The following is a 27,839-nucleotide window of genomic DNA, read 5'->3' as shown; positions in this document are numbered from 1 at the left end:
ATGGTGGACAAAGCATCTAAACATGCTATAAGAAATGGAAGGATTGATGTAGAAATACCCTTAAGTAAACAGGAATTCAAATGCTTAAACAGACAAATTTAAAAGAGGAATGTCAAAAAAATTTGGATTCATGAAAAAAGAGGAAGAAAAAAATTTGAATTATGCCCTACAGTTGATGATTATGATGTACTCCAGGGTCTGCATAGGACTAATGAAGTGCTTTTGTTTAGAGTACTAATTGCCCATTTTGGCTTAACAAATTTTTTTTCTGAATAAAAAGGACACAAAGATGGACTATGTGCACTCTGTCAGGTGGAAGAAATGATCACCTTTGATGGGTATGTAAGGGCGTTCATTTTAAAAAAATGGAAAAGCTTTTTGAGGGATATAAACATTTTAAGGTAAAAAAAATACATGATGTGATTTAATAAAAATGTGGGGGAAATGGAGTATTATGAATACGGCGCTGATACGTTATTGGAAAGATACAGGGCAGCGTGAAAGCATAGAAACTGTGAAGGAGTGATGAATTCCAGTTTCTGGCAGCTATAGGCCATTCAGTGAAGACTGTTTTGCCATAAAAATGAGAAAAGGGGGCGGGGGGAGCTTTGCCACTAAAGCCCAAACCCTAAAAGGTATTTAGGCTCCTACCATCCATTGAAATCAATGGAAGATATGAGACTAAAAAAGACCCCTGAGATCATCGGAGCCTGTCTACATCACCCACCTCTCTCTCTCTCTCTCTCTCTCTCTCCCAGCCAGCTCTAGCAGCTGCAGGGTGGCTGGGGCTAGGCTGGATTTTTCAGCAGTGTGGCAACTCCCTTTACTAGGCAGTCAATCTGCTTTGCGGCGTGAGGAGGACTCTTTACGGTGGTGCGTCGGCCCTGGTCCGGGCGCGCTTTACGGCTCCGCGGCGGGGGGCGGGGAAGATGTCTGAGCGGGCTGATCCCCCGGCGGCGGCGGGAGCGGGGAGCGAGATGCCGGCCAAGAAGCAGAAGCTGAGCAGCGACGAGAACAGCAACCCCGGGGACCTGTCGGGGGACGAGAACGTGAGTCGGGAGCGGGGCCCCCCGGGGAGCCGGGGGTGGGGGGCCTGGGGATGGCAGCCCGTTACTGGGGGTTCCCCACCCTTAGCACGGGGAAGCCCCCGACCCTGGGGCCTTCTCCTCCCGGGGGGGTCCCCACACGGCTCCCAGCAGGCGGGGCTGGGTCACCCCATTATGGGGAGTTGTCCCAATGTCCCCTCCTTATCCTGGGGCCTTCCCCTCCCCAGGGGGATCCCCATATCCCTCCAAGCAGGCATGGCTGGGGTCACCCCATTGCTGGGGGATCTCCCCAAATAGCCTGTAGCTTGGAGCCTTCCCCTTCCCCGGGGGGGATACACGTCCCTCACAGCAGGCTGGGTGGAGAGTACCCCCTTAACTGGGAAATCTCCTCAAGTAGCTTGGGATCTTTCCCTTAACTGAAGGGTCCCACCATAATATATGGGTGTGGGGAGGTGGGGGACCTTACAGCAGTGAGGAGGTTCTGGGATTTGTGTTTTAGGCTGCATCCACTGTGGTGGGGGGGGGGAAGGAGAAGGTCCTACAGCAGAGTCCTCCTTCACCTCAAAATATTTCTGTTTGATGCTCCCTGCACTCTAAATAGGGAGAGGGTGTTTTAGGTCTCAGGGGGCTGAGGAGATACCGCATTCCTAAATAATTAAGTAAGGTGGGGCTGGGAGTTAGGCAGGCACCTCTGAGGTAAGGTGTGGGAGGTGTAGAGGTAGAGATTTTATCATTTTATAGTCTGGTTAATCAGTTTCTAGTAAAACATCTTAAAATGGTAAAAATAAAACTGTGTGTGTGCGCGTGCTGTGTCTGTTTTTAAATCTTGTACTGTGGAACAATATGTTTTGCAATATTCCTACATACATGTAGTCTTTTGGTGAAAGGAGACTCTATTTGAGAATGTTTTTAAATTAAAGTTATTACAGTGGAAGAAAACTCCACTTTAGTGGCACATATTTGGTGATAAATTTTTGCACAAAAGACTGTCCTAACATAAGAACAAAACAAAAGCAAATGATTGGCTGCAGTAGAACTGCTGTATAATAACAAAAGAATGTGCTTAAAACGATAGAATTATACAAGCCAATGAGATTCATACCTAACTTGTTATAAATTTTTTTTCTTTCTTTTGCTTTTGTACCATAAGTTACATTATGGTCATTCATTCACACAATACAGTTTGCAAGTCTTTTCTGTTAGACTGTTAAAATTAAATTCTGAGGTCCCAATTCTGCAATGAGCTGTGTTGTTAGATTTCTGCAACTGTGTGTAATCCATTGCAGAACAGAGGCTTAGTGATATAGTCTTTTATAAAGATGAAGTCCTTATTTATTGTATGCATATACAATATTTGTACAGTGATTTAAGTACCAACCATTAAGATCTCTGGGCACATTTATGTAGTTTAAACTCTGAAATGATAGGATACAATACTAAAAAGTTCTGTGTGTAACCCTGGTTGGTCACTTCTGCTTTACCCCTCTTTTTCTCTACATACAGGCTCCTGCCATGTCAAAACAGTAGTTAAAATAAGTCAAACTGAGAATATGTGAGCAGATGGCTTTGGAGGAAGTAGCTGTGAAAGACTTAAATGAAAGAGGGCTTGGGGCAGAAAGGGAGAGGAATCCATTCCAAGAGGTTTCAGAGTAGCAGCCGTGTTAGTCTGTATCCGCAAAAAGAACAGGAGTACTTGTGGCACCTTAGAGACTAATAAATTTATTAGAGCATAAGCTTTCGTGGACTACAGCCCACTTATTTGGATGCATATAGAGTGAAACATATATTGAGGAGATATATATACACACATACAGAGAGCATGAACAGGTGGGAGTTGTCTTACCAACCAAGAGGTAGAAGCAAAGTAAGGGAAGGGAAAATTTTGTGGGAGGAAAAAAAGACAAAGGGAGCAGTTGGGAGAGAGGATTGGGTGGAGCATGGGAGGCAACAAGAATATGGAAAGAAGCAGGACCAGAGCTATTCAGACCCCTGAAGGTAAAGATAAAGAGATTGAAACCTGAGCAGATGAAGAGAATAACTGCATCCATCCCCCACAAACTTCACTTCTTCCTCTTTTCATCCACTCAGATTTCAAGCACCTTATCTTCACCTTCAGGGGTCTGAATAGCTCCGCTCCTGCTTTTGTCTTCACATTTTTGTTGCCTCCAGTGCTCCACCCAGTCCTCTCTCCCAACTGCTCCCTTTGTCTTTTTTTCTCCCACCTTTGGCTACCTTCATTCTGCTTCCAAACCAGCTTTTTAGGGTATGTCTACGCTGTCCATGTTATGGCAGTGCTGCTGGAGCAACACTGTGAGGTGGGCAGTGTAGACATGTTTTATTGCTGGGGGAGAGCTCTCCCGGTACTTAAAAAAACAAACAAACAAACAAAAAAACCCCCACCCCTAATGGGCGGCGATAAAGTTTTAGCATTGAAAGTGGCAGTGTAGGCACAGCCTACATAGGCTTAGGTATGTCTGTGCTTGAAACGCTGCAGCTGACTGTAGCACAGTAGTAGTGTAGACACTTAGGGCTTGTCTACACTGGCAATTAACAGTGCTGCAACTTTCTCGCTTGGGTGTGAAAAAACACCCCCTGTGAGCACAGCAAGTTGCAGCGCTGTAAAGCACCAGTGTAAACAGTGCCCAATGCGAGATGTTTCAAAGGGAATGAACAGAACAGGCAGTCATCCATCCCTTGTACACTCCCAGCTTCTGGCAAGCAGAGGCTTGGGACACTCGGAACATGGTGTTGCATTCCTGCCCATCCTGGCTAATAGCCATTGTTGGACCTATCCTCCAGGAACTTATCTAGTTCTTTTTTGAATCCTGTTACAGTTTTGGCCTTCACAACATTCCCTGGTGAGGAGTTCCACAGGTCGACTGTGTGCAGAAGTACTTCCTTTTGTTTGTTTTAAACCTGCTGGCTATTAATTTCATTGGGTGACCCTTAGTTCTTGTGTTATGTGAAGGAGTAAATATCACCTTCGTATTCACTTACTTCACACCAGTCAAGATTTTATATCATATCCAGTCGCCTCTTTTCCAAGCTGAAAAGTCCCAGACTTTTAAATCTCTCCTTAAATGGAAGCTGTTCTATACCCCTAATAATTTTTGTTGCCCTTCTTTGTACTGTAGCTGTGCTGTCTGGAAGATCAGTGGAAGAATCACTTGAGATGGAATTCCTACAGCAATGGAAAACCCCCTTCTGTCACTGCAGTCTGCGATTTATCTATGGAGTTATAGCTGCGGCCTATGTTGCTATAACATAGATGTGGCCACAGCTTTCTCCCTTTCTGCCCCAAATCCACTTTGCTTTCTCCAAGCCCATCTGCCCACACGTTCTTAGTATGAATTAATGTTTTAATTATTTTTTTTTATGTCTAGAGTCAAATCTTGCAGTTCCAGTTAAGTTAACTCCCACTGATTCCAGGTATCTGTATGGGTGCAGAGTGCTTCCTAGCATCAAAAAGCAGACAGACAAAACTGACATGTAAAGGTGTGCTGAGAGCCTGTGTACTACAGCAAGTGAAGATAGTACTGTATCTAACTACTTCGCAGGGAGTCTTGCCTGAGTAAAGATTGTGGGATTTGGTCTTTGCTAGTGTAAGCTCAGTGTGTGTGCGGGGGGGACTTTGTCTTCTGTGTTTGTAAAGAACCAGATTTACTACATAAATCCAGGTTTCAAAGTAGCAGCCGTGTTAGTCTGTATCAGCAAAAAGAACAGGAGTACTTGTGGCATCTTAGAGACTAACACATTTGTTAGTCTCTAAGGTGCCACAAGTACTCCTGTTCTTTTTACATAAATCCAGTGAGAATACTAGTGAAAGCTGCACATAAGACTATCTACATTGTCTTAACTCAGATATACTATCTTTGCTTGCTGTTGTACATTGGCTCTGAATGCACCCGTGTGTCAGTTTTGCCTGCTTGCTTTCAGATGTTACCAGGATTATTGCGTATTACAGAAAACATAATTTTGAAGTATCTATAAAATGTGTGCTTTACAGCTCATAAAGTTTGTTAAAATTTTAACACTTGTCTGTGAGGTATAGATGGGGGAGGGGGAAAAGCCTCCAGTTAGTGTTGTTTTTTTCAGTTAACCGTTCCAGGGAACTAGCAAGTGTGTGTTGTATTTTTGGTTGTCTTTGTGTTTCATACAACACATACTTTTAGTGGTTAGTTTAACAGAGTGCTGTGGGGTCAGCTTGAGGATAAGGAATAACCTGAGGACTTGGGTTCTCTGGCTTATTGAAGAATAGATTCACGATGGAGGAGAGAGGAGGAGACCACTTTATCCAAGAATCACAAAAGAGGCTTCTTGGGGGACCTACACTTAAAAATTGTACTGACATAGCTCTGCCAAGTAGATTGTGATCATGTAATATTGCATAAACTATACTGGAATAAGCATTTTTATACCAATATAACTACATCCACACCATACTGACAAAATCCTACTAATGCAGACCAGGCCTGTTTTTTTGACAAATCCACTGAAATTAGAATTTCCTTAAGTTTAGTGGGGATAGGAAGAGAGATGGCATTAAAGACCACAAACTTCCTATGGCTCAGAGCCTGTGAGGGCAGTCAGCCTTCCCCTGGGAAGCTGTCCTTCAGTGACAGAGATTGCAAGCACATGCAGTATTTTTGGGTACCATATTGAATTTGTTAATGTTCTATATATCTGCTGGGCCAGGGACTTTATTCAGTTCCGTGCGGGGGAGGTTACCATGACTCCTCCAGGAAGTAAAATTGTGGAGGGTGATTACTGCAGTCCCAGGGATTGTAAACAATTCAAGAGGGGTACCACTCCCTGGGTTGGTTTGTATATACGGTTCAAATGGGTATCAGAAACCCAAGGAACCAAAGAATTTCTGGCATTAGAGTTAAACAGAGTTTAACCTAATATGGGTGGGGCGGGGGAGGGCGACTTCTTTCCATCCTAACAAATGGACCTTATCTTTGATCCAAGGGGGGCCCCGAACACTGCTACATGTTGGTAAACTCCCATTCAAAGGTCCCTGTGCAGAGAAAGATGATGGTCTCAGGCCTCTAGACTGAGTGTGCCTTCTTTGAGAAGAGCGCGGGGTCAGGGAGGTAAAGGTGCAGTTACACTGAAACTGTGTCCCATTCTATGGGGGGAACATGGAGGTAGGGTGACCAGACAGCAAGTATGAAAAATCGGGACGGGAGGTAGGGGGGTAATAGGATCCTATATAAGAAAAAGACCCAAAAATCAGGACTGTCCCTATAAAATCGGGGCATCTGGTCACCCTACATGGAGGGATGATTCCCTCTGAGTTAGAGGCTGGTCCGAAGGTAGTGGGTTATCTCAATTGATTGTTCACAGTCAGTTACAGATTGATTCACTTATGACGTGGCTTTCAGAGGTACTGAGCTGCTGCAGCTCTTCAGTGGGAGCTGTATTTGGTCAGTACCCTTGGAAAATCAGGCCGTTACCGTCTGTCTTTTGTGTCCGTTTAGCCCTACAACACCTCTGAAGTTGCTTAATCCGTTACTGTTTTGTATTCACTTTTATTCCTGAACACTTATTGACACCATACAGAAGACAGCACTCCTAGGAAAGCTACATTCCTAACAGGAGTTAATTTATAATAATTCTTTGCACTCAAATATTCTTTTCATTATAAATATCTCAGCAGTCTTTACAAGCATTGTTTATTCCTGTAAAATGCCTGTGAGGTAGATAATTACCATCCCCCCCTTTTTTTTAAGACCATTTCCCTGCCCTGAAAAGGTTTAGTTTCTATTTCTTATCTAACCAAATTCCATGCGATGAAATGAGAAATTGAGTGTCATTTAGTCTCATTACAGATAGCAAATTTGTTGGTAAGAGTAGGAGGCTAAGCAATGAAAATGTCCCCCTGCTTCTGGAGTCCTTCTGGAGTCTTGCAGTTGTCTGCTCTCTTTTTGACCTATCCGAATCAAAATAATTAAAGGGCTAAAGTTTCTGTCTTTAGAAAGGGTACGTCTATACTTGCCTCCGGGTTCGGCGGTAAGCAATCGATCTTCTGGGATCGATTTATCGCGTCTTGTCTAGATAAATCGATCCCGGAAGTGCTCGCCGTCGACACCGGTACTCCTGCTCCGCGAGAGGAGTACGCGGAGTCGACGGGGGAGCCTGACTGCTGCGTGTGGACCCGCGGTAAGTACCTTGTAGTTCGAACTAAGATACTTGGACTTCAGCTACGTTATTCACGTAGCTGAAGTCGCGTATCTTAGTTTGAACTGGGGGGTTAATGTGGACCAGCCCAAAGATGACAAGTAACATAATATTTCCTGAAAAAAATAACTTTTCTACTGCACTGGACACAACTGTCTGACCTTTCCATATCTCTACAGAGGAATGCTGTTTTTATTTAGAAGATCTATAACATTTTTTTTCCATCTGGGAACTTTTTTTTTTTTTTTTTTTTTTAAAGTCAGTGTGCAGAGAGTATTCCTATTAGTGGAAAAAAATGTAAAAGCAGCTAGTTTTCCATTATTTGGGTTTCTTAAGTTAGGTACTGATATCTACCCATTTTGTATATTTTCAGGATGATGCTGTTAGTATAGAAAGTGGTACTAACACTGAACGCCCTGACACCCCAACAAACACTCCCAATGCACCAGGAAGAAAAAGCTGGGGAAAAGGAAAATGGAAATCCAAGAAGTGCAAATACTCCTTTAAATGTGTAAATAGTCTGAAGGTAAGGCTCAAATAGATGAGGTTGGAAACTAGACACTAGTTGTGTGACCACTTTGATTTAGAGACACTATCAAGTCTGATATCTCAACTTTGCTCATGCTTCAGAGGAAGGTGATCCTTTTTCTCCCTTTCTCTGTCCTTCCAAGCTAATTATGCAATGTTGGGCAGATACTATCGTGATGAAAAACCACAGAAATAACCATAATTAAATGCTGTATATGGAGTGGAGACGTCATTCATGATCCCTAGGGAAATAGCTTATGCCATGTGGTATGAAATATATTCTACCCATCTTTGATCTATACAAATGTGTAACAAGACTACACTTAAGAGTGAAAAATCACCAAAACAACTTAAAGGAATGGAATCTCACATTATCTTGTAGAGATGTGTGGAGCAGGATATTTCTGCCTTCCTAGACTTGCTTTCCATTACTTTTATTGTTTTTACACATTTGCCCTCAAGGAAACCATGAAGTGTGTCTATTACTCACTGCTGTAAATTTTAAACACTGTTTTGACTGAGTCTGAAAAACCACTCTAAAAATATTTTTTAAACACTTGTGTAGGAGCTCCCTTAGGTGTAGTTTAAATGCCAAGAAAACAAAAGTACAACTTTCCAAATAAAGCAAACCTTTATTTCCTGTTTTTGTGCGCTATATATATATATATAAAAATAAATAATATTTTTTACAAATTAGTTGTCCCTTAAAAATGAAGTAAAATGTCTTTTTTTGGGGGTAACTATTTTGAGAGCTCAAATATGTATAGACATAAAGATTAAGCAGTAAATAAGTGTGTGCTGGGATGATTTACAGCATATAGATAGCCTATGGGGCAGTAGGTTTTTCTGAGAAAACAGTAGTTTCTTGATGTAAGTTGTTTGAGCTGTTCTGACACATTGCCTTTTAAAACAAAATACTATTTTTATTTACCTTCCAAAACCTCAGCTGAGCATTGTATGATTTTCCTTGTAAGAGTTAATATCATTGCAGATACATTTCTGCTTTTCCTAAACTCAAACTCAGATTTGGACAGATGTATTTAAACAAATTAACCTGTTGTCATGATTACATGGCTAGCTGCACCCTTTGTCCTCTTCCTGGTGTCTGAATGACTGGAGTCTTGTGCCTTTAGCTCTTACCTGCTTCAGAGTGGTATTTTGCAATTCTCCCACTCTTTCAGTAGGACCAGGACCAAACTGCCCTGTGTGTACCATTCATTTCTCACCATGCTGAGATCTGGGCACCTATTTTCTTTCCATGGCAATCTGTGACTGGTGATATTGACCAGTAGCCTTCTTAAAAAGAAAATATTTTCTATAGCAGTTGGAGCAAAGTTTTAGAAAGAAAAAACCTGATTTTAAAACAGCCAACTTTTATGCTGTATCCCATAATGGTGACCTAGGCAGGATTAACGACTTCAGAGGTGAGTTCCTGTGGAGGTCTTTGGCTGTTTCTCTGTTTCCTTGTCTCTCTCCCTCCCCCAGCCACGAGAGTATCTGTTAGCCCTTTTATTGTACCATCTTCTGTTGGTGAAAGGGATAAGCTTTTGAACAACAGAAGCTCTTCAGGACTTGAGGAAGAGCTCTGTGTAGCTTGAAATCTTGTCTCAAGTTGGTTCAGTAAAAGATATTGCCTCACCCAGGGACCAACACTGCTACAACAAAGCTGCAAACAACTAAACAGTGTCAGCTTTCTTTGTTCTCCAGGAAGCTATTTCAAATATTGGTGGCCTTTGGCCTCCCCCTTTCCTCTACACTGGTCAAACCAGTTCAGGGGCCGGACTAGAGTTGTCAGCACTAATTGTTCTGGTATTGTTTCTTAATACCTTCCATTTTAAGGTCATTAGACGACCATCATGACACATCTCTTGTCTGCCTGGGCTGTTCCAGATGGTCTCTTAACACCATGGCAGTGGCAGGCCAAAATACAGTGTTAATTATTAAAGAGCACCCCCGTGTTTGTCACAAAAAAGAAGATAGGCCTGTAAATATACATGTATCTTAGTAATATTAAAATCGTTTTTCTCACTTTTATAGTACCTTTCATTTGAAGATTTTAATCCACTTTGTAAGTGCTAACTTCCTAGGCATATTGTGACCTAGATTAGTATTGAAGTCATTTGTGGCATGGCTTAACTAAGGGTATGTCTACACTTGCTAAGTTTTTTGCGCTGTAAGTTTCACTGGTGATAGGGAACCAGTGAAAGTAAAGCACTGGTTTGTGTACTCAATTCCTCAGGCATCAGAGTGTGTTTACATTAGCAGCACTTCCATCATGGATGAGAGTAGCGCTCTAGGGCAGCTATCCCACAGTGTAGTTCTCTCCATTTTGATGATAGGTCTTGTGGGAAGGGGGAGGGGGGGGAGCAGAAGGCATTCTGGGTCCCTGCTCAGTGCCCCATGTTGCACTGCTTCATGTCCCAGCAGCCCTATTACTTCCTTCTTTCTTTTGTGGCATTTTTTAACACTCTTGGCTGTCTGGCTGCTTTCCCTACCACATCTACAAGCAGGAATGGATCCTGCACTGCTGTCCACTACTCTGATAGCTGTCACTTGCACATCATGCATGGCAGTGTAGCTAGTCTTAAACTTGCAAAGAGAACTCCAGTCAGAAATGCCTGATGAGCTGTTGAAATGGAAATAAGGCCTTGGCTACACTTGCAGGTTAGAGCACATTGAATCAGCCCCAGTCGCCCTAACTCCTGAGTTGTCCACACTGGCAAGGCACTTAGAGCGCCTAGACTCTGCAGCTGGAGTGCTCCTGGTAATCCATCTCCACGAGAAGCATAGAGCTTGCTGTGCCCCAGCTGAAAAACTGCTGTGATTGGCCTCCATTGAAGTCAAGTGGCCACTCTTGTCATTGTTTGCAGGCATGCGGATATTCCCTTTCAAAGCACTATTTCTCACAGCCAGCATGCTTATCTGGGACAAAGCAAACCATTACTGTGGAATGCTGCTGCTCCTGCCCCGAGGCAGGTGGTGTGTGTGTGTGTGTGTGTGTGGGCAGATGTCTGGGTTTCCCCCTGCTGCTGTCTGAACTTACAAGACCGCATGCTGACACACTCTCTGCCCCCCACAACACACTGTCTCTCCACCCACATACACACAACACACTCCGTGTCCCACTCCACCCCTCTGCCCCCATTTGAAAAGCACGCTGCAGCCACTTGCACACTGGGATAGCTACCACAATGCACTGCTCTCTGTGGCATTGCAAGAGCTGCTAATGTGACCATGCTAATGTGACTTGCAGCTGACCATGTAAACACACAGTAGTGCTTTCCCTGCTGCTGTCTCCGCGGGCTGGTTTAACTCCCGGCGCTCTACATCTGCATGTGTAGCCATGTCCTAAGTAACATTTGATTGCTTTTAGCATTAACTGAGGAGCTGAGCACTGTGGAATGGTGTTTTTGGGGCTAGGGAAAGTAGCTCAGAGTGATGGGATCGTATCATTATGCATGTCTGGGATGACGACCAGTGGCTTCAAAACTTTCGGATGCGGAAAACCACCTTCATGGAACGGTGTGCTGAGCTTTCCCCAGACCTGCGTCACAAGGACACCAGACTGAGCTGCAGTCACTGTCAAGAAGTGTGTGGCAATCACATTGTGGAAGCTGGTGACTCCAGACAGCTACCGGTCAGTTGTGAACTAGTTTGGAGTGGGGAAATCGACCATTGGTGCTGTGGTAACTCAAGTATGCAAGGCCATTAATTGCATCCTATTGTGCAAGACCGTGACTCTTGGTATTGTGCGTGACATTTTGGATGGCTTGGCAGAAATGGGCTTCCCTAACTGGTGGGACCCACCTTGGCACCGAGTACATAAATTGTAAGGGGTACTTCTCCATGGGTTTTGCAGGTGCTAGTGGATCATCGTGGGCATTTCACTGATATTAACGGTGGATGGTCCGGGAAGGGGTACGATGCACGTATCTTTAAAAACACTGGCCTTTACAGAAAGCTGCAAGCAGGGACTTTCTTTCCAGGTCAGCGGATCACCATCGGGGAAGTGGAAATGCCCATTGTGATCCTGGGAGACCTAGCTTACCCATTGATGCCATGACTCATGAAGCTATACACTGGAAACCTAGATGTCAGTAAGGAACATTTCAACAACAGGTGCAAGTAGGTGCAGAATGGCTGTGGAATGTGCTGTTAGAGGTCTTATTTCTTCACCCACTCACTTCCCTGGTCCTTCTCGCATGAACAAAGAGCAACAATACCCGAAGTCCACAGGTGCAAACAATTCGATGTTTATTGGGGTGAACTTCCAGCAAGCAATGATTCCAATTTCCTTCCTTAGTGTCCCCCTTCCCAGCTCTGACACCACAGAGGCTTGTCTGTGTCCCTCTTCCCATCCCCCCCTTAGCAAAACATGATTCCAATTCCCCCATCCCCATTCCCTGTTCCCATCCCCCCTTACTTCCTGATTGACTGCAGACTATATAGTAAAACTTGAGTTCTGCTTAGCTATACCATAACCAATCATTTTACTGAAATTGTAACTAACCGATCCTAACATAGTGTAACATGATTATCTAACCAATTATATCCCACCACCTTAATTGGTTTACACCCAACAAAATTAATTATACAGCAGGCAGAAACAATCACAGAACCAGACAGGGAAATGGGCACTACAGTGATAGAACAACAAGGAAATGAGGATTTCACATCCCAGCTATTGATAAGTTAGTTCTTACCAGACAGGATGCTATCGAACTAAGTTTCCCTTAAATCTTTTAGGCACTTCCCTTTCTCTGGAGGTGATAGATATTATCAGGACAGGATCGTTTCCTAACAGCCCAACAGCACCTTATTTCAATGTGGCTGGTTTGGGATGTGAGGATGTGACCATATGCTTCCCAGCATATGGCTGCCTCTGCTGCTTAGCCAGAGGCCTGAGCCTAAGACTCACAGGGCCTCAGACTCACAGTACGAGAAGACCCTTACACCGGCAGACAGTGATTTTGATTCTTTCTTTTATACCTCTATAGCTAGCTTAGTGATAAGAATACACCTACATTCTTAAAGTATAGGCCTTTGCAAACAGGCCTGCACATCTATATCCTAACATGTGCATTTGGCCATTTGAAAGCACGTTGGAGATATTTGTACAGTAGATTGGAAACGAGTAAGGAAAATATTCCCATGGTTATTGCGGCGTGTTGTCCTTTACGTAACATTTGCGAGGGGACGGGCGAAAGGTTTACCCATACGTGGAGTGTGGAGGCTGAATGCCTGACTGCTGAAACTCAGCAGCCAGATACCCGGGCTATTAGAGGGGCACAATGTGTGGCAGTTAGGATCCGGGATGCCTTGAGGGAAAAGTTTGAAAATGAAAATCATTAAACTTTGCTGCTGGGCTTGGGAAAGGAAGTGTTAACAGCATGTGCTGTGCTACATGGTAGTTCTGTCTGTAATTTCAGTGAAGATGAAGTGCTAGTTGACTTGTAGCTGTGATGACATGTACAGAAACATGAACACACAAATAAAGCTTGCTTCTTTTAGAAAATTTTGTGCTTTTATTTTTAAAAAAGAGAACACCATATGCCCATATATCCATCCTCAATAATGGTGGGGGGCCCGTATACCTCACAGCTGTGTATAACTCCAGCTGTTGTTTGACAAGCTGTCCTGGGGCTTTACAGGGGAGGGGCGGATGTCCGTTTACCTGGCGTCAGAACAGCGGAGGTGCTGGCCAGAGTGGTCACTTTTGGCACTGTGGGATATCCTCCTGAGGCCAAAAGGTGTTTACGCTGGAAGAATGTATCTTCACTTTCACATCACCGCAACAAGAATAGCGGTAAGAACTGTATGCCTGTCGAGAAGGTGGTTTTCTTTTTGCGGTGAAACTTCTGAGTTTCCCTGCAAAAAGTCATTAACAAGTGTAGACGCTCCCACGGATTTTGTGCGAAAAAGGGATATTTTGCGCTTTAAATGGCAAGTGGAGACACGTCTTAAGGCTTTATTCTAGAGCAGTGGTTCCCAAACTTTAATAACCCGCGAACTCCTTTCACGAAAATATCAAATCTCGCGAACCCCCTCCTAAAAACGAATATTTCCAGGGATTTTCTCCCTTACCTGAACATAAATGATAGAAGCGGTGATTTTGGAAATAATGTGGGTTTTTTTATGATCCTATTTATTATTACATTATTAATGTAATTACTTTATGAAAACGGCAACACTCTTCCAAGATTTCACCTCTGTAGCTCATTCCACTTTGATTAAGCCTCCTACATGTTTCATCAAGGAGTACCAGACGTGAAACAGCTTGAGGATATTTACGAAGCCAACTCAAATAAAGAGTTCCTCCCACAAGCATTTGGGTCTTGAGCAGTCCAGGCAAAAAACGCACGACTACAACAAAGCTTAAACTTGTTCTGCCAGGAAGTCATGGTTACTGGGCTCGGGCTGCCGGCCCCTGTGCCTCACGGGGCTTCTGCTGCCGGCCCCCACGAGGGTTGGGATCCTTAGGGACGGCTCTGTCTGCCATTACAGACATTTTTTTGAGAGCCCCTATATATTTCATGAACCCCAGTTTGGGAACCACTGCTCTAGAGAGTTGTACCACCTTAACTATACTTGTCTAGTTAAAGTGGTAACACGCCCCCTCCCCCCCCCCGCCAATATGGACACAGTTATTCCAGTATTGCTTTTAGTCTATCCCCATAAGGAATAAGCTATGCTGATAAGGCCCTTTATACTGGTATAACTGCATTCCAACTAGGGGTTATATCAGGATAACTATTTGGGTTTAAAAAAAAAAAATCACACCCCTAACTGAAATAGTTATACTGGCACAAAATTTGTGTGGACCAGGCTTAAGACCCAGAGGTTGCTTTGCCCAGGATCACAAAACAAGCAAGTAGTCAAGCTGCAAATAGAACCAGTACATAAGAGATGTGGTTTTTTTTGTTTTTTTTTCCCCCACTTAGCCTTTAAAGCTTTGAGCAGAGGAACACATTTTTATCTCCCCTGAAGATGAACAAGTTAATGTGCTGTGCTACTCTTTTTTTTTTTTTTTTAAGAGCGATTATATTGTGTCAGAATATATAAATGGCTATAAATGTAGTGCCCTTTTATATGAGAAGAGGTTGTACAAAAATAGGTTCCTTTTGCCACAAATCATGAGTTTCTGAGAAATAATGTCTGGTCTCCATTCTCTCACATGTTTCCTTGACCTTATTTTTCCTTTACAGGAAGACCACAGTCAGCCATTGTTTGGAGTCCAGTTTAACTGGCACAGTAAGGAAGGAGATCCATTAGTGTTTGCCACTGTAGGCAGCAACAGAGTGAGTATATTTTATATACATTTTTCTGTTTCGTGGTTCTGTTTCTGCGTGCCAGTTTCTTCCTCCTCCAATCCAGTTACCAGTGTTCAGTATTTAAAATACTGTGGTGGTGTTTTGTATTCCAATTTTCAAGGCTGTAAATGCCTGCAACTTTAAAATGGGTGAATCCAGTGGACTGCAGTGTGATGGTACGCTTCAGCGGTTTGAGAATAAGGCTCATATTTTACTAAAATTCCTTCAGTTGTGTAGAAGTTGGAATATCTATGAAAGGGAGACACTAAAATTCTTTTCAGGTGAAGTGTTGGTTCTCAGCTATAACAAGTTTAAAGGGCTAAGTGATGTACAGCAGGATGAAAGAAGCATCTTTATTGGTGTCAATGTGCCAAGTACTGATAGTAAGTAAAGATTAGTGGCCTATGTGAGATGAGTTGATGGATTCTTGGTGAACAGACCTTCACTTAGCAGCAGCCTTAAGAAATAGTTAACAGAGAGCACTGCATGAGTTGCTCTGAATATCTGTTTTATGAGTAAATAAGAGAACTTCATTTTGTCAGTGCGGCAGTTATCACAAGCACTAACTAATGTAGAGGAATAAGTAACAAGGGCCATGGTTCTTTGCAAAGAAATTAAAGCAGACAATAGAATGACTTGTCAATATCGAATAGAAGTAACAAGTTAGGTTAGCGCTAACTGTATTTATTTCAGGGTATGGTATAGCCTGTCAGCAGCCTTCATCCCTAGGAAGCGCCACCATGAGGAATGTTTAAATAAGTCATTTAGTCTGATAAGACACATGAATGCTTTTCCATCGAACCACTTCCACATTCCGCTAAGGAACAGATAGTAGATGGGACTTGTGTGGTAAAAGAACAAGACACCCTTCAATTTGCACAGATGAATGTGAAAATCATATGCCATATTGCATGAAACTAATAATCCATTAAACCTTTTTTTTCAGGTTACTTTATATGAATGTCATTCCCAAGGAGAAATCCGTTTATTGCAGTCTTACGTGGATGCTGACGTATCCTTCTAAAGCAGTTGGTCATAAAATGTTTTTTTAGTAGGACTAACGTGAGAAACATTTGTTTATTCCCTCTTATACTATCTGTGATAAAAAGAACAGAAGTACTTGTGGCACCTTAGAGACTAACAAATTTATTTGAGCATAAGCTTTCGTGGGCTACATCTCACTTCTTCAGATGTCTCTAAGGTGCCACAAGTACTCCTGTTCTTTTTGCAGATACAGACTAACACGGCTGCTACTCTGAAACCTGTCTGTGATTAAAATACTGTAAACACCTGTTGATAATGAACATTCTTCACTTCAGATCCAAACTCCTGCCTGTATCCCACAAATTTTAGCTTTACTTTTCTAATATTACAAATGCAGAATCGTGAAACATGTTATATAAAACATTGTTAAAAAGATTCTACATAACCTTATGCCTCCCAGCGCTAACACTTGTATAACAGGTTTCATGTTTGTAGCTTCTACAGTCTTCTAGCAGCCCTATGTAGTAGGTAGCATTCCTATTTTACTGCTGGGGCCAAGGTTGGAAATGGGAATTCCTGGCTCCCAGTCCTGAGCTTAAACCACTTACATGGCAAATAAATTATTGTCTCACCTCCATTTTAGTCATTTAGTCCCACCACTTGAGTCCTTTTGAAGAAGAAATTGCTGATAGATCAGAGGGCATTTCAGGTATATGGTGCAGCTTGAGGAAGCAAAAAGAGCAGCAAGGAGAGAAACAAGCACAGGAGAGGGAGTGGAGTTGTAGAAAGCTTAGAAATCAGAATAAATATTAATCTGCTTATCTTTGGTCATACTCTAGTGAGCTTTTTTGCAAAACGGCAACTGTGCTTCTAAACAAATGTATGAATACCTTATTCTCTTGAAGGAAACGCTACAGCTGCTTCTGTAGTCCTTAACATGGCACTTATTAGGCAGATGAGAACTTTTATACTTGTGCATGGACCTATGATAGCAATACAAGTCACCCTCTTCTGGCTGTGGCTGGGTCAAGGGGTATTATTAGAATAATTAATCCCATTACAATGCAGTGCATAAAGGTGAGTGGTCACTGCTTCGAACTGCAGATTGTATCTATTCTAAGTATCTCAATGTGAGAGGGGGAAATAATTTTATGTTTGAAATCTGTTCTAGCACTACGTGGGTCATGGAAATGCAATCAATGAACTGAAATTTCATCCAAGGGATCCAAATCTCCTCTTGTCTGTAAGCAAAGGTATGAAAGTTTAGCTTCTTATTTTTTTGTTTAGGAACCATCTACTTAATTTTTTTTAAATACCATGCAGGTATTCTTGGGTGTGAATGAGAGTAGCTAAACCCCCTCAGAACACAAAGATTAATGTGTGACACTTCAAGAATTGAGGTGGACAGGATGGGTGAGGTAGTATCTTTTATTGGATCAACTTCTGTTGGTGGAAGTGACAAGCTTTTGAGCTTCACAACGCTCTTCTTCAGGTCTGGAAGAGATAACCAGAGTGTCAGCTCTTTTTCCAGACCTGAAGAAGAGCTCTGTGAAGCTCGAAAGCTTGTCTCTTCCTCCAATAGAAGTTGGTTCAATAAAAGATGTTACCTCACTCACCTTGTCTCTCTCATATCCTGAAACGAACTTTAAGCATTGAAACTCTAGAACAAATTTACTCCGTTAATTTGGATTTGTGTGTGGATGAAACCCATTGCCTGTATTAGACATAACTGCATCCATTGATGCCAAGGGACTGTAAACAGTGTCTCTGTAGACAGAAAGAAAACATCCATGGTTAGGTGTGACAGTTGTGCAAACAATTGGGCATTGATGGAGCTTTGTGATTATCATTTAAACTTTTTATATGCTGAGTTGTCCTGCCATCTAGTGGTGTTGGTTACATGGTGCACACTACTTTCAGTATGGAAAAAAATTCTTAGCTTGATTCTCCTGTCACTTACACGAATATAAATTAGGAGGAAGTGAAAGGAGAGAGAGTTCGTATGGTCTTGATTAGACTATCCAACCAATCATAACCTCTTAAACTTGACTAACTTAAAGCAAGACTGTGTGTTCACAAGAGTGACGTTTTGCAAGTGCTAGAGTTAAAAACTTATTCTGTTCTAAATGCAGAACACCCTACAGTTGAGCAGTGTTGTGGATGAGACTTCAAGAACAAGAGTGGAGAAACTGAAAGTGATTCCTGCAGCTTTGTGTATAGTGTGGTGTAGCTGTGCGAACCATAATTTTTTGAGTTTATTTTATTTGTAATTAAATAGTTTGGAACTTTAAAGAAGGGAAAATCATGCAGTCACGCTATTGTATGATCGTTGGATCAAATTTTGCCTACCAGACAATGATTAGACAGTGGCAGGGATGGAGGGCCAAGAACTTTTTGGCCACTTCCAATATAGATAAGGAGAGAGTCGGGGGGAGAAAGGGGAAGCAAAATGCAACTAGTCTGACACATTCATCTTATATTTTACTGTACTTTAGTGGAACCATAAAATCTTCTTTCAGTTCTTTCTAAATCTGATGTTTTTAAATGTCAGTGGCTCTTCATTGAAAATTGGCACCAAATTCTGTCTTATGAAACCGCTAGACATGCCCTGCTGACTTCAGTGGAAGTTGCATGTAATTTATGGCCCATTTCTGCCCTCAGTCCACAGTGTATTAAAAACCTTTTTTTGGCTTAACAGAGCACAAAATAATAGCTGAATAATTTAAAGAGTGAAAAGCACTCTTTTGTCCTGCATACTTGGATAACTCAAATGACTGAAGGGATTTTTAGTGCACACTCCAAAATATAAAATCATCATTGAGCTGAGAATGAATGAGACATTAACTTTTGGCTCAAATGTATTTTTCCTTCCCCTCCCCCGGGAAATGGCTTAAGGCAGGGGTGGGTAAACTTTTTGGCCCGAGGGCCACATCTGGGTTGCAAAACTGTATGGAGGGCTGAGTAGGGAAGGTTGTGCCTCCCCAAACAGCCTGGCCTCCACCCCCTGACTGCCCACCGATCCATCCAACCCCCCCCGCTCCTTGTCCCCTGACCGCCCCTTCCCAGGACTCCCTGCCCCTAACCCCCCCTGGGGCCCCACCCCTTATCCAAGCCCCCAGCTCCCTGTCCCCTGACTGCCCTGACCCCTATCCACACCCCTGTCCCCTGACAGGCCCCACAGGACTCCCACGCCCGTCCACCTGCTCCCTGTCCCTGACTGCTCTCCAGGATCCCCTGCTCCTTATCCAATCCCCCGCCCCGCCCCCCACTCCCTTAACATGCCGCTCAGAGCAGCAGGAGCTCGCAGCCTGGCTGGAGCCACCCGCACTGCCTGGCAGGAGCAGCGGACCAGAATGCTGGCGGCGCAGTGAGCTGATGCTGTGGGGGAAGGGGAACAGCCTCCCCAGCCGGGAGCTCAAGGGCTGGGTTTGCCCACCTCTGACTTAAGGCCTGAAAATAGGCTAGGTAGGAATTAATCATTAGAATGAAAACTTTCTCAACCATACCAAGAGTAGTGTTAAAATGATACTAACATTCAACTGAAAACAATTTTTTCTTGTAGTAATGGAAGAACATACTTTTCATGCATTATAAATGCTACCATGGGATTCCTGTTCTTGAAAGAGGTGGCTACATTAACTTTATTCAGGTACAAATGGATGATAAAGGTTAACCTGTCAGCTTCTGTGTTTTTATTCTAGATCATGCACTGAGACTGTGGAACATCCAAACAGATACGTTGGTTGCAATATTTGGAGGAGTAGAAGGGCACAGGGATGAGGTCTTAAGTGCAGTAAGTGGAAATCTGTAGGGTAGTGCCTTCAGCCTTATGTACGGGAATCCCAATATCTCTCTCTTTTTTTAATCATGTTTAGGCTTAAATATTGTGCCTAGAAACCCAAAGTACATGAATTGAACACTTTTAAAAACACATTTAGGCTAATATAATTCTAAGATTACACAACATCAGCACTAAAATACTTGCCAGTCCATTAAAAACTGGACACCTGCGTCACTCAAACTCAAGAGAAACTGGATATTTTGCAACATGTCCTGAAGGTAAATAAACTAGGACGCTGTGGGATTAAAGAGTGGTGCTGGAGGGAAATGGGAAAGAATTGTTAAAAGCCCTTCACTATGAACACCTTGTTCTAATGAATGCCTCTAGGAACTGTAAGTATCCCAGTTGACCTCACCCTGTGATGAGTTCTCTCAGCTAAGAGAAACTGGTCAATTGCTACGCTAATGTTTAAAAGGTTTAGTTTTAGTAGGTGGTTGGATGAAGCAACCAAAATTTAAAATAGCTTTATCTTTCAGTTTTTGCATTTATAATGTATAGCTTAAAGTGTGAAAGATTGCATAACTTTTCATGGAATAAAGACACAATCCCTACCCTGAAGACCTTGCAGTCTAACGCCCTTATCCTACCTGTGCTTAATTTTACAGATGTGAGTGATTCCTTTTGACTTCTGGTGGTAGGCAGGATACAAATATCTTAAGTAGGCTAAAGATGAAAGAAAAACAAACAAGCCATAGTGCCAATTAAATATTTTAAATCGCTAAAATATTTATAATTTTTCTGTAAATTTGCAACCATATTTAGAATAGACTTCCCAATATCTTATATTTTAAGTGGATAAAATTGATTATATAAAAATGTAATTAATTTGTTAACAGTTTTATTTTTACAAGTAAACCTATTTAAAATTTGAAATTATGACATGTTTTAAGGCCTAAATTTACTATAATCTGTTAAAAAAGGATTAATATTAATCAATACATGTTTGCAGTTGCAGTTTTAAAGAAAGTCATAGCGCTGAACTGGTGGAAGTCACTGGCTAAGCACCTAGAACCAGAATTTGTTGAAGCGCTACACCAGCTTTTGATAGCAGTATCTTCTTCAGGGGTAGAGATAATGTTTTCTTCGTGTCAGGTTGTTCAGCTAGTCCAGTTCAATTCACTAACTACAGATAGTACTTCTTTTGATTTAATAAAACAGTTAGCTTTAACTGCAAAACATGTTATGTTTTGAAAAACTTTTTTTCTTGTGCAACCAGAACATTTAAGGTAGTTTTATTTAACTAACAGAAATCATTTTGAAATGTTCTCTTGTGCATTTAATTTGAATTTTAACTTCCATCCAAATTAGAGCTTGACACAATTCACAAGTAAAACTTAATCATCTTCTAGTAAATAAGAAATGCATTATTCATTTCTTATTATTTATTTAATTAAGAAATATAATACCTTAAATAAATGTATGTAGATACACCATACCTTTCTGGTCAGCAAAAAGCACCAAATTTAGTGTAAAGGCTAAATTTATTTGTGAATCAACGTGTTTTAACAGTTACAAACAGTGAAAATCAACCTTTCTCTATGAAAATGACTAAAAGTACAAATGCAAAATGAGATTAAAACCAATTATTTAAATTGCTTTGATTTTAAAGCAATCCCTCCTGGGGTCTCTTTTTTTGACACTTGTTTAGAATGACTTACAGTACACACTCTCCTGTAGATTCACCTCTCAAGTGATGCAGTTATTGCTTCATGCCACCAAAACCTTTATACCTATTTCTGTCTTGTACTTTTGATGTATACAAATAATCTATCTTTGATTACATAAATGTTTCTTGGACACTTGTACAAACTTTTATTTGGGAAACCCAACAAACTTTGCATAATCCAAGCATCGCATAACTGTGGAGTTTATTTTTCTGTCTACAAAACAACTTTCAAAGGTGACTTAGTGTTGAAAGACTTTGCACAAGTGAGATTTAAGGATGAATAGAATAAAAAACCTGGTGCTTTCATCCACAAGAGAATATAGTCACACTTACCACAATTCTTGTTTTGGCCTACAGTAGTATACTATTATTTCAATATTATTTCTTTAGTAATTAAGGACTTGACACAAATTTCACATTCAACATGGTTTACATGTAAGATGAGCTTTCAGTACTGCCCTGTCCTCATATATTTCTTAGTCAAATTGTACACACAAAACAAAGGAAAGCAATAAAAAATATGAAGGGAGAGGAATGCATAAGGAAGGAAAAGCCTTACATTAATAAAGGAAACAGTGACTTAAGTTTGTTATGCCTGCTTACTTATGGCTCTGTTTATGTACAGATATTCAAATTTTATTGGTATGTAACAAATACCTAGATAGAATATTTGTGCTAGAAACAATCATTTGTCTTTGGTCGTTCTTCACATAGAAGCATCCGTATTACCATAATGAATCAGATAAGCGGTTCTTCTAGCCCAGAAATGTTGCTGATATTGGCCAATACTAGATACTTCAGAAGAAGATGCAAGAAACCATGTAGTGGACAATTAAGGAATAACCTGCCCATATAAAAACATTTTCTTAACCCATGCCACTTGCTGGCTTATGCTGTGACGTATAAGGGTTTATATCCTCTTAAAATCGTTTTTTGTTCTGTATATTGTAATGGTGGATGGCCCTCATTTGTGTCCAATCCTTTTCTAAATTCTACTATAGTCTTTGCCTCACTTAAATCATGCGGCAGTGAGTTCCACAGGTTCTATTTTGGGGAAAACTAGTCTTCAATTTGTTGTCTTTCAGCTTCATTGAATGTTCTCTTGTTTTTGCATTCAAGAGAGTAAAATAGGCGTGCCAAGATATGATATCTTTTACAGGAAGCAGGCTTAAATTATATTTAATACTTTTCTATCTTGAAATATGCTTATTTAGCTTGCCCTCTAGACTGAAAATATGACTTAAACGTATTATGCATCTAGTGTAAATAAAGAAGAAAATAGAATCAGAGAGTTAGTATGCTGAAACTTAACATTGAGAGCTTAAAGCGGACTCTTTTTGTGTAGGATTATGACCTTCTTGGTGAGAAAATAATGTCCTGTGGTATGGATCACTCTCTGAAACTCTGGAGAATCAATTCAAAGAGAATGATGAATGCCATTAAGGAGTCTTATGAGTACAATCCAAATAAAACCAACAGGTAAACACAATCTTGATATCTATTCTTGGATATATCTACTAAATCTGAATCCTCTCACCAACGGCACATATCAGCTCCCGCTGTAATGAGGGAGTTTTTCCATTGACTTGGAATTGTCGGTCCCTAAATTGCTCTAGAAGAAGGCTTCTCTTACTGATATGTGGTGCCAATAGAGTTCTGTTTAATTACAGGTCCTGACACTTATTTAAATAGTCTGACTTCTTCCATTTATGCGTAACTATAAGGTGTTTGGAATTGGTATTTTAATACAGTTCTAATTTCTGAAGCATCTATATAAATCAGGGGTCGGCAACCTTTCAGAAGTGGTGTGCCGAGTCTTCATTTATTCACTCTAATTTAAGGTTTCGCGTGCCAGTAATACATTTGAATGTTTTTAGAATGTCTCTTTCTATAAGTCTGTAATATATAACTAAACTATTGTTGTATGTAAAGTAAATAAGGTTTTTAAAATGTTTAAGAAGCTTTGTTTAAAATTAAATTAAAATGTAGAGCCCCCAGACCGGTGGTTAGGACCTGGGCAGTGTGAGTGCCACTGAAAATCAGCTCGCGTGCCGCAGGTTGCCTACCCCTGATATAAATATATATCAGCAGCCTTCCCTGTCCCCTCTAAGTTTTATAGTAGGGTAACAAATACACATCAGAATAATTGACTAGATTGTAGTAAATAGTTCCTTAAATTCTGAAAGTGAAAATAATACAAATTATTGTAATCAGTAATTTATTTGGGGGATATAGGGCAAAAATGCTTACACAGTTGGAATGACACTTGAAATTTTCAATCCTCCAGTGATCCAATCTCTCAGAAATATGTTGATTTGAATAGACAGTTACCTTTCAGTTACACTACTAGCAAAATTTGTCCTTAATATTAAGGGAAACCAACTCATGCAATTACCTGTTTGTACTAATCCTAGTGTTGAGTAGCCTCCAATTTGTGAAATAAAATGAGAAGGATCTAAAACATACTAAACACATTTTACAATGGGACTAATATTATAAGTGTGCCTTCTTCTTAATGTTACCAAATCTTAAATGGCACTTCAGACAAAAGATCCTTAGTGTGTTCTTACACATACCTTGTCAAAACATTTTAGATTTTGCTTGAAGAGTGTTGGGGGCTGAAGGAATCCCAGTTGCTTATGTTTTAACACCATTTGAAGTGTTTGACAAAGGGATTGCTGAATTCCTTCAGAGCTAACATACTGTCTTTCCAGTGCCTCCAGCCCTTCCTCTCCCCTCCCACTTCCCCACACATATATTGGGACCTCAAATAATTCACCGATGGTAGTCTTGTTGTATTTACCTTACAGATAAGTTTCTGAAATGTATGCCTCAAATTATTAGACACAGTAGAAAAGGTTCTACTGACAGTTATAAATTAACATTTTAGTGTGTTACATTTTTTTTTCCCCCCAAGTGCCTCTTTTTGCCCTTCTTGATATGACTGTTTTTTTCCCACAGGCCTTTTATTTCTCAGAAAATTCACTTTCCTGACTTTTCCACCAGAGATATACATAGGAACTATGTTGACTGTGTACGATGGTTAGGAGATCTAATACTTTCCAAGGTAAAGTGTCTACTGTTTAGCCATATTGTTCAAGGTTATTTGCTTACATTCAGGGCCTTAAACAATAGTTTTTGGGTGAGAGTGGAGTAGAATGGGGTGTCTTTCTGCTGCTTTGATTTATTGGCCGGAAAATTAACTTATTGTGCCATGCAGGGTGATTTTTTTCTAAGTAGATTGTGAGTTTAACTAATTGGGTTTGGGTATATAAGCATCTTACATTAAAAATCTATATAAATTCTTCTAGCAATCAAAGCTCTAGTAAAAGTATATCAGAACTGAAAACCCAGGATTTGGGTGGAATGTTCATTAGAGAAAAAAGCAAGATTGTTCATTTCTGGGAGTTCACCTAGATCTTGCAACAAAAAGGAGAAATGAAATAGGTGCACTAAATTGGAAAGTCTATATCATGGAATGACTTTGATTTGTGTTGAAACATTGATAATGTTTGCTCTGCAAATATTGGGCTAAGACCCTATCTACTCTGAGACTTAGCTCATTTCTAGCAAGAAACATGTTTGGAACATTACTAAAATTCTTCAAATTTGCATGGAGACCGAACTAAACCTCCCTTGTGTGTTTGAATTGTCCAAGTGCACTTCAATCTCACTCCTTTGGCAATTAAAGATCATTGGCAAGTAGCTTGGGGTGAGCTGGCTCTGTTTGGACTGCATGGTATAAGATCTGTGGATAAATAACTAAGGGCACATCTTCACTGGCAACGGTAAAGCTCTCCCAGCGCTCTAAAAAAATCACCTCCACGAGGGGCATAGCTCCCAGCGCTGGGAACACGGCTCCTAGTGCTGGTGCACTGTATATACTGACAGAGCTGAAACTTGCAGCGCTCAGGGGGGTGTTTTTTCACATCCCTGAGCAAGAAAGTTGCAGCGCTGTAAAGTGCCAGTGTAGACAAGCCCTAAGATTCCAAGTGACATCCTTGGTTCTTTTTCTTCTTTTTTATGTACTTGAGGGTAATTGTACAAGGAGAAGTTATCTATCAAAATTATAGTTGAAAAAAGCATGGGTGGTGTTTATGGTTTTTTTTGTTTTTCCCCCCCCCCAAGTGATTTTTCTTACTCTTCCCATAGTCTTGTGAAAATGCTATTGTGTGCTGGAAACCTGGCAAAATGGAGGATGATATAGATAAAATCAAGCCCAGTGAGTCAAATGTGACTATACTGGGGCGATTTGATTACAGTCAGTGCGATATCTGGTATATGAGGTTTTCAATGGACTTCTGGCAAAAGGTAAGAGTGAGCTTTGCACTTCTTGCTGTATTTGAAGAAGATCCCAGTTTCGGAAACTGAAACTCTTCCCCGGTTACATATTTAGATGCCTTAATGGTATATGAAGAAAAGTTTTCTGCTTGCATGAGCTGATGTGATGGGAGGCAACATGGTCTGGAGCAAGGAGCTTAGTATTGGCAGTCAGGACCGCTAGACTTCAATCCTGACTCTCCATTGGTGGCATTGGGAAAAAATTATTCCATCTTTTGTCTCCATTTAACTGATGAGGCAAATACATAAGAGACATGAGTGTAGTGTGCATCATTGGCTTTATAGTGATGTGTGTGTGTGTGTGTGTGAAATGTTATCAGTCCTACAGGCTTTATGAAGTCTGGCTTCCGTTCTTTGATACTTTAAAATATGGTATCTCTATTCTCTCTTGTTTCAAAGATGCTTGCATTGGGCAATCAAGTTGGCAAACTTTATGTTTGGGATTTGGAAATAGAAGATCCTCATAAGGCTAAGTGAGTATATATAAGTTTCTAAACTCCCCTAGATTCCTTTGTGATACTGAGACACGGAGTTGGGGCACTTGCCTTCTTTACACGACTCATACTCTTCAATGGTGGTAGGGCACTTTCCTTTTCACTTTACCCATAACACAAACTCTTGAGTGGTGGTAGCCACACCTTCAATTCTAACTTTTACAGTGAATGAGCATTTTGACCCTGTAAAGTTAACGTTATTATTTGTATTACAGTAGCGCCCAGAGGCCCCAGTCGGGTTGGGGCCGCATTGTGCTGGGCACTGTACGTAGATACAGTAAAAGAAAGTCCGTGCCTCGAAGAGCTTACAGAGTAATTAGGAGGAAAGTTTACAAAGTAATTGAGAGGAGACTTACCAGGTGGGTGTGGCGCACAATGGAAGGGGGAGGGGAAAGGACTAGGGTAATAGTGGTAGAAATATAGTTTTATAGGCTAGCTACGTGCATATGACTTTTCAGTTGATCGCCTGGCCAGGTGACCTACTGAAGAGTCGTATATGAGGTCTTCCTGGAGATCTTGCTATCTTTCATCACCCAATTACAATACTGTATTCCTAAGTAAAAATTACTTGTTTATTACAATAACCTACTTAAGATGATCCACTTTCAGTAGAGCTGTATGAAAATTGACCTTGGGTGGAGGAAGAAATTGCAATGAGAGAGAATTAATTGCCTGTGGGTTCCAACTGCTAAACGAGGAGTACAGAATACACTAAGGGCCCAGCCTTGCCAACCTTTCCTTTATGAATGGGGTTCCACTGGCGTCAGTCAGATACCATGTTAAAGTTCTGATCCAGCAAAGCCCTTACTCACAATTGTAATAGCAAATGCAGACTTAACATTGCAACTAAATTATTTCTTTATTTGTAGATGTACGACACTTACCCATCCTAAATGTGCTGCTGCCATTCGACAAACCAGTTTTAGCAGGGATAGCAGTATCCTTATAGCTGTTTGTGATGATGCCAGTATCTGGCGCTGGGACCGACAACGATAAATTACTTTTTTTTAATTAAAAGTAGAAAATACATTGTTGGTTTACAGTGTAACCTGTTAACTAGCTTCTACTGTAGTTGCATTTAGAATAGTTTTTCCCACTGTTCAGTTGGCCGGAGCTGAACTTAGTGATGTTTACATTCTTTGTACTGTTGTCCTGCTCAGACCCTGGTGCTTTCATTAATAAAAAATATTTTTGTAAAGCTTTATGCATTGTCCACTTCAATTATTTAACCAAAATGAATTTCATGATTTCACTGTGATCTGTAATGTTGTTTTACATTGTGTATAGCTGGTACATATCACATGCATGTTAGCCGTGTGGTAGGAATTGAGTATACGTGAGATTGCAGTCTTCCATGTGTGCTTTTTTTAAAAAAAAAAAGTGTGTTTTATATGATTTTTAAAAAAAGGAGCGTAATGTAATATTTCTTAGGGTTCACAATAATTT

At 41.0% G+C, this 27,839-nt stretch overlaps 1 protein-coding gene across 4 annotated transcripts; it reads left to right on the top strand.

Moving 5' to 3' along the window:
• Positions 1 to 907: 907 nt before the first annotated feature.
• EED (embryonic ectoderm development) lies at positions 908 to 27,597 on the top strand. Of its 4 annotated transcripts, none has more exons than XM_054015702.1 (13): positions 908 to 1,049; positions 7,603 to 7,755; positions 14,963 to 15,055; positions 16,014 to 16,079; positions 17,003 to 17,128; positions 17,223 to 17,304; positions 19,753 to 19,844; positions 22,904 to 23,037; positions 24,520 to 24,625; positions 25,711 to 25,869; positions 26,299 to 26,372; positions 26,609 to 26,752; positions 27,263 to 27,597. In XM_054015702.1, the coding sequence occupies exons 1-13, from the start codon at positions 930 to 932 to the stop codon at positions 27,387 to 27,389; spliced, it is 1,476 nt and encodes a 491-aa protein (XP_053871677.1). In that variant the 5' UTR covers positions 908 to 929; the 3' UTR covers positions 27,390 to 27,597. The 4 variants fall into 4 exon arrangements, with proteins under 4 accessions (XP_053871677.1, XP_053871676.1, XP_053871674.1 ...); XM_054015699.1 differs by lacking the exons at positions 908 to 1,049; positions 7,603 to 7,755 and adding exons at positions 10,797 to 11,993; positions 13,409 to 13,563; XM_054015701.1 differs by lacking the exon at positions 26,609 to 26,752 and having other exon boundaries at positions 925 to 1,049.
• Positions 27,598 to 27,839: the final 242 nt, after the last annotated feature.

The sequence above is a fragment of the Malaclemys terrapin genome, chromosome 1, assembly GCF_027887155.1.
Source record: "Malaclemys terrapin pileata isolate rMalTer1 chromosome 1, rMalTer1.hap1, whole genome shotgun sequence".
Lineage (NCBI taxonomy): Eukaryota > Metazoa > Chordata > Testudines > Emydidae > Malaclemys > Malaclemys terrapin.
This window is presented reverse-complemented; position numbering and strand designations above follow the sequence as displayed.

Coding starts and splice junctions, on each gene's coding strand:
- EED (XM_054015699.1), top strand. CDS start 11,849: ATGTCAGTAAGGAACATTTCAACAACAGGTGCAAGTAGGTGCAGAATG. Junction 15,056..16,013: donor CCACTGTAGGCAGCAACAGA/GTGAGTATATTT, acceptor CTTTTTTTTCAG/GTTACTTTATATGAATGTCA. Junction 19,845..22,903: donor GGGATGAGGTCTTAAGTGCA/GTAAGTGGAAAT, acceptor CTTTTTGTGTAG/GATTATGACCTTCTTGGTGA.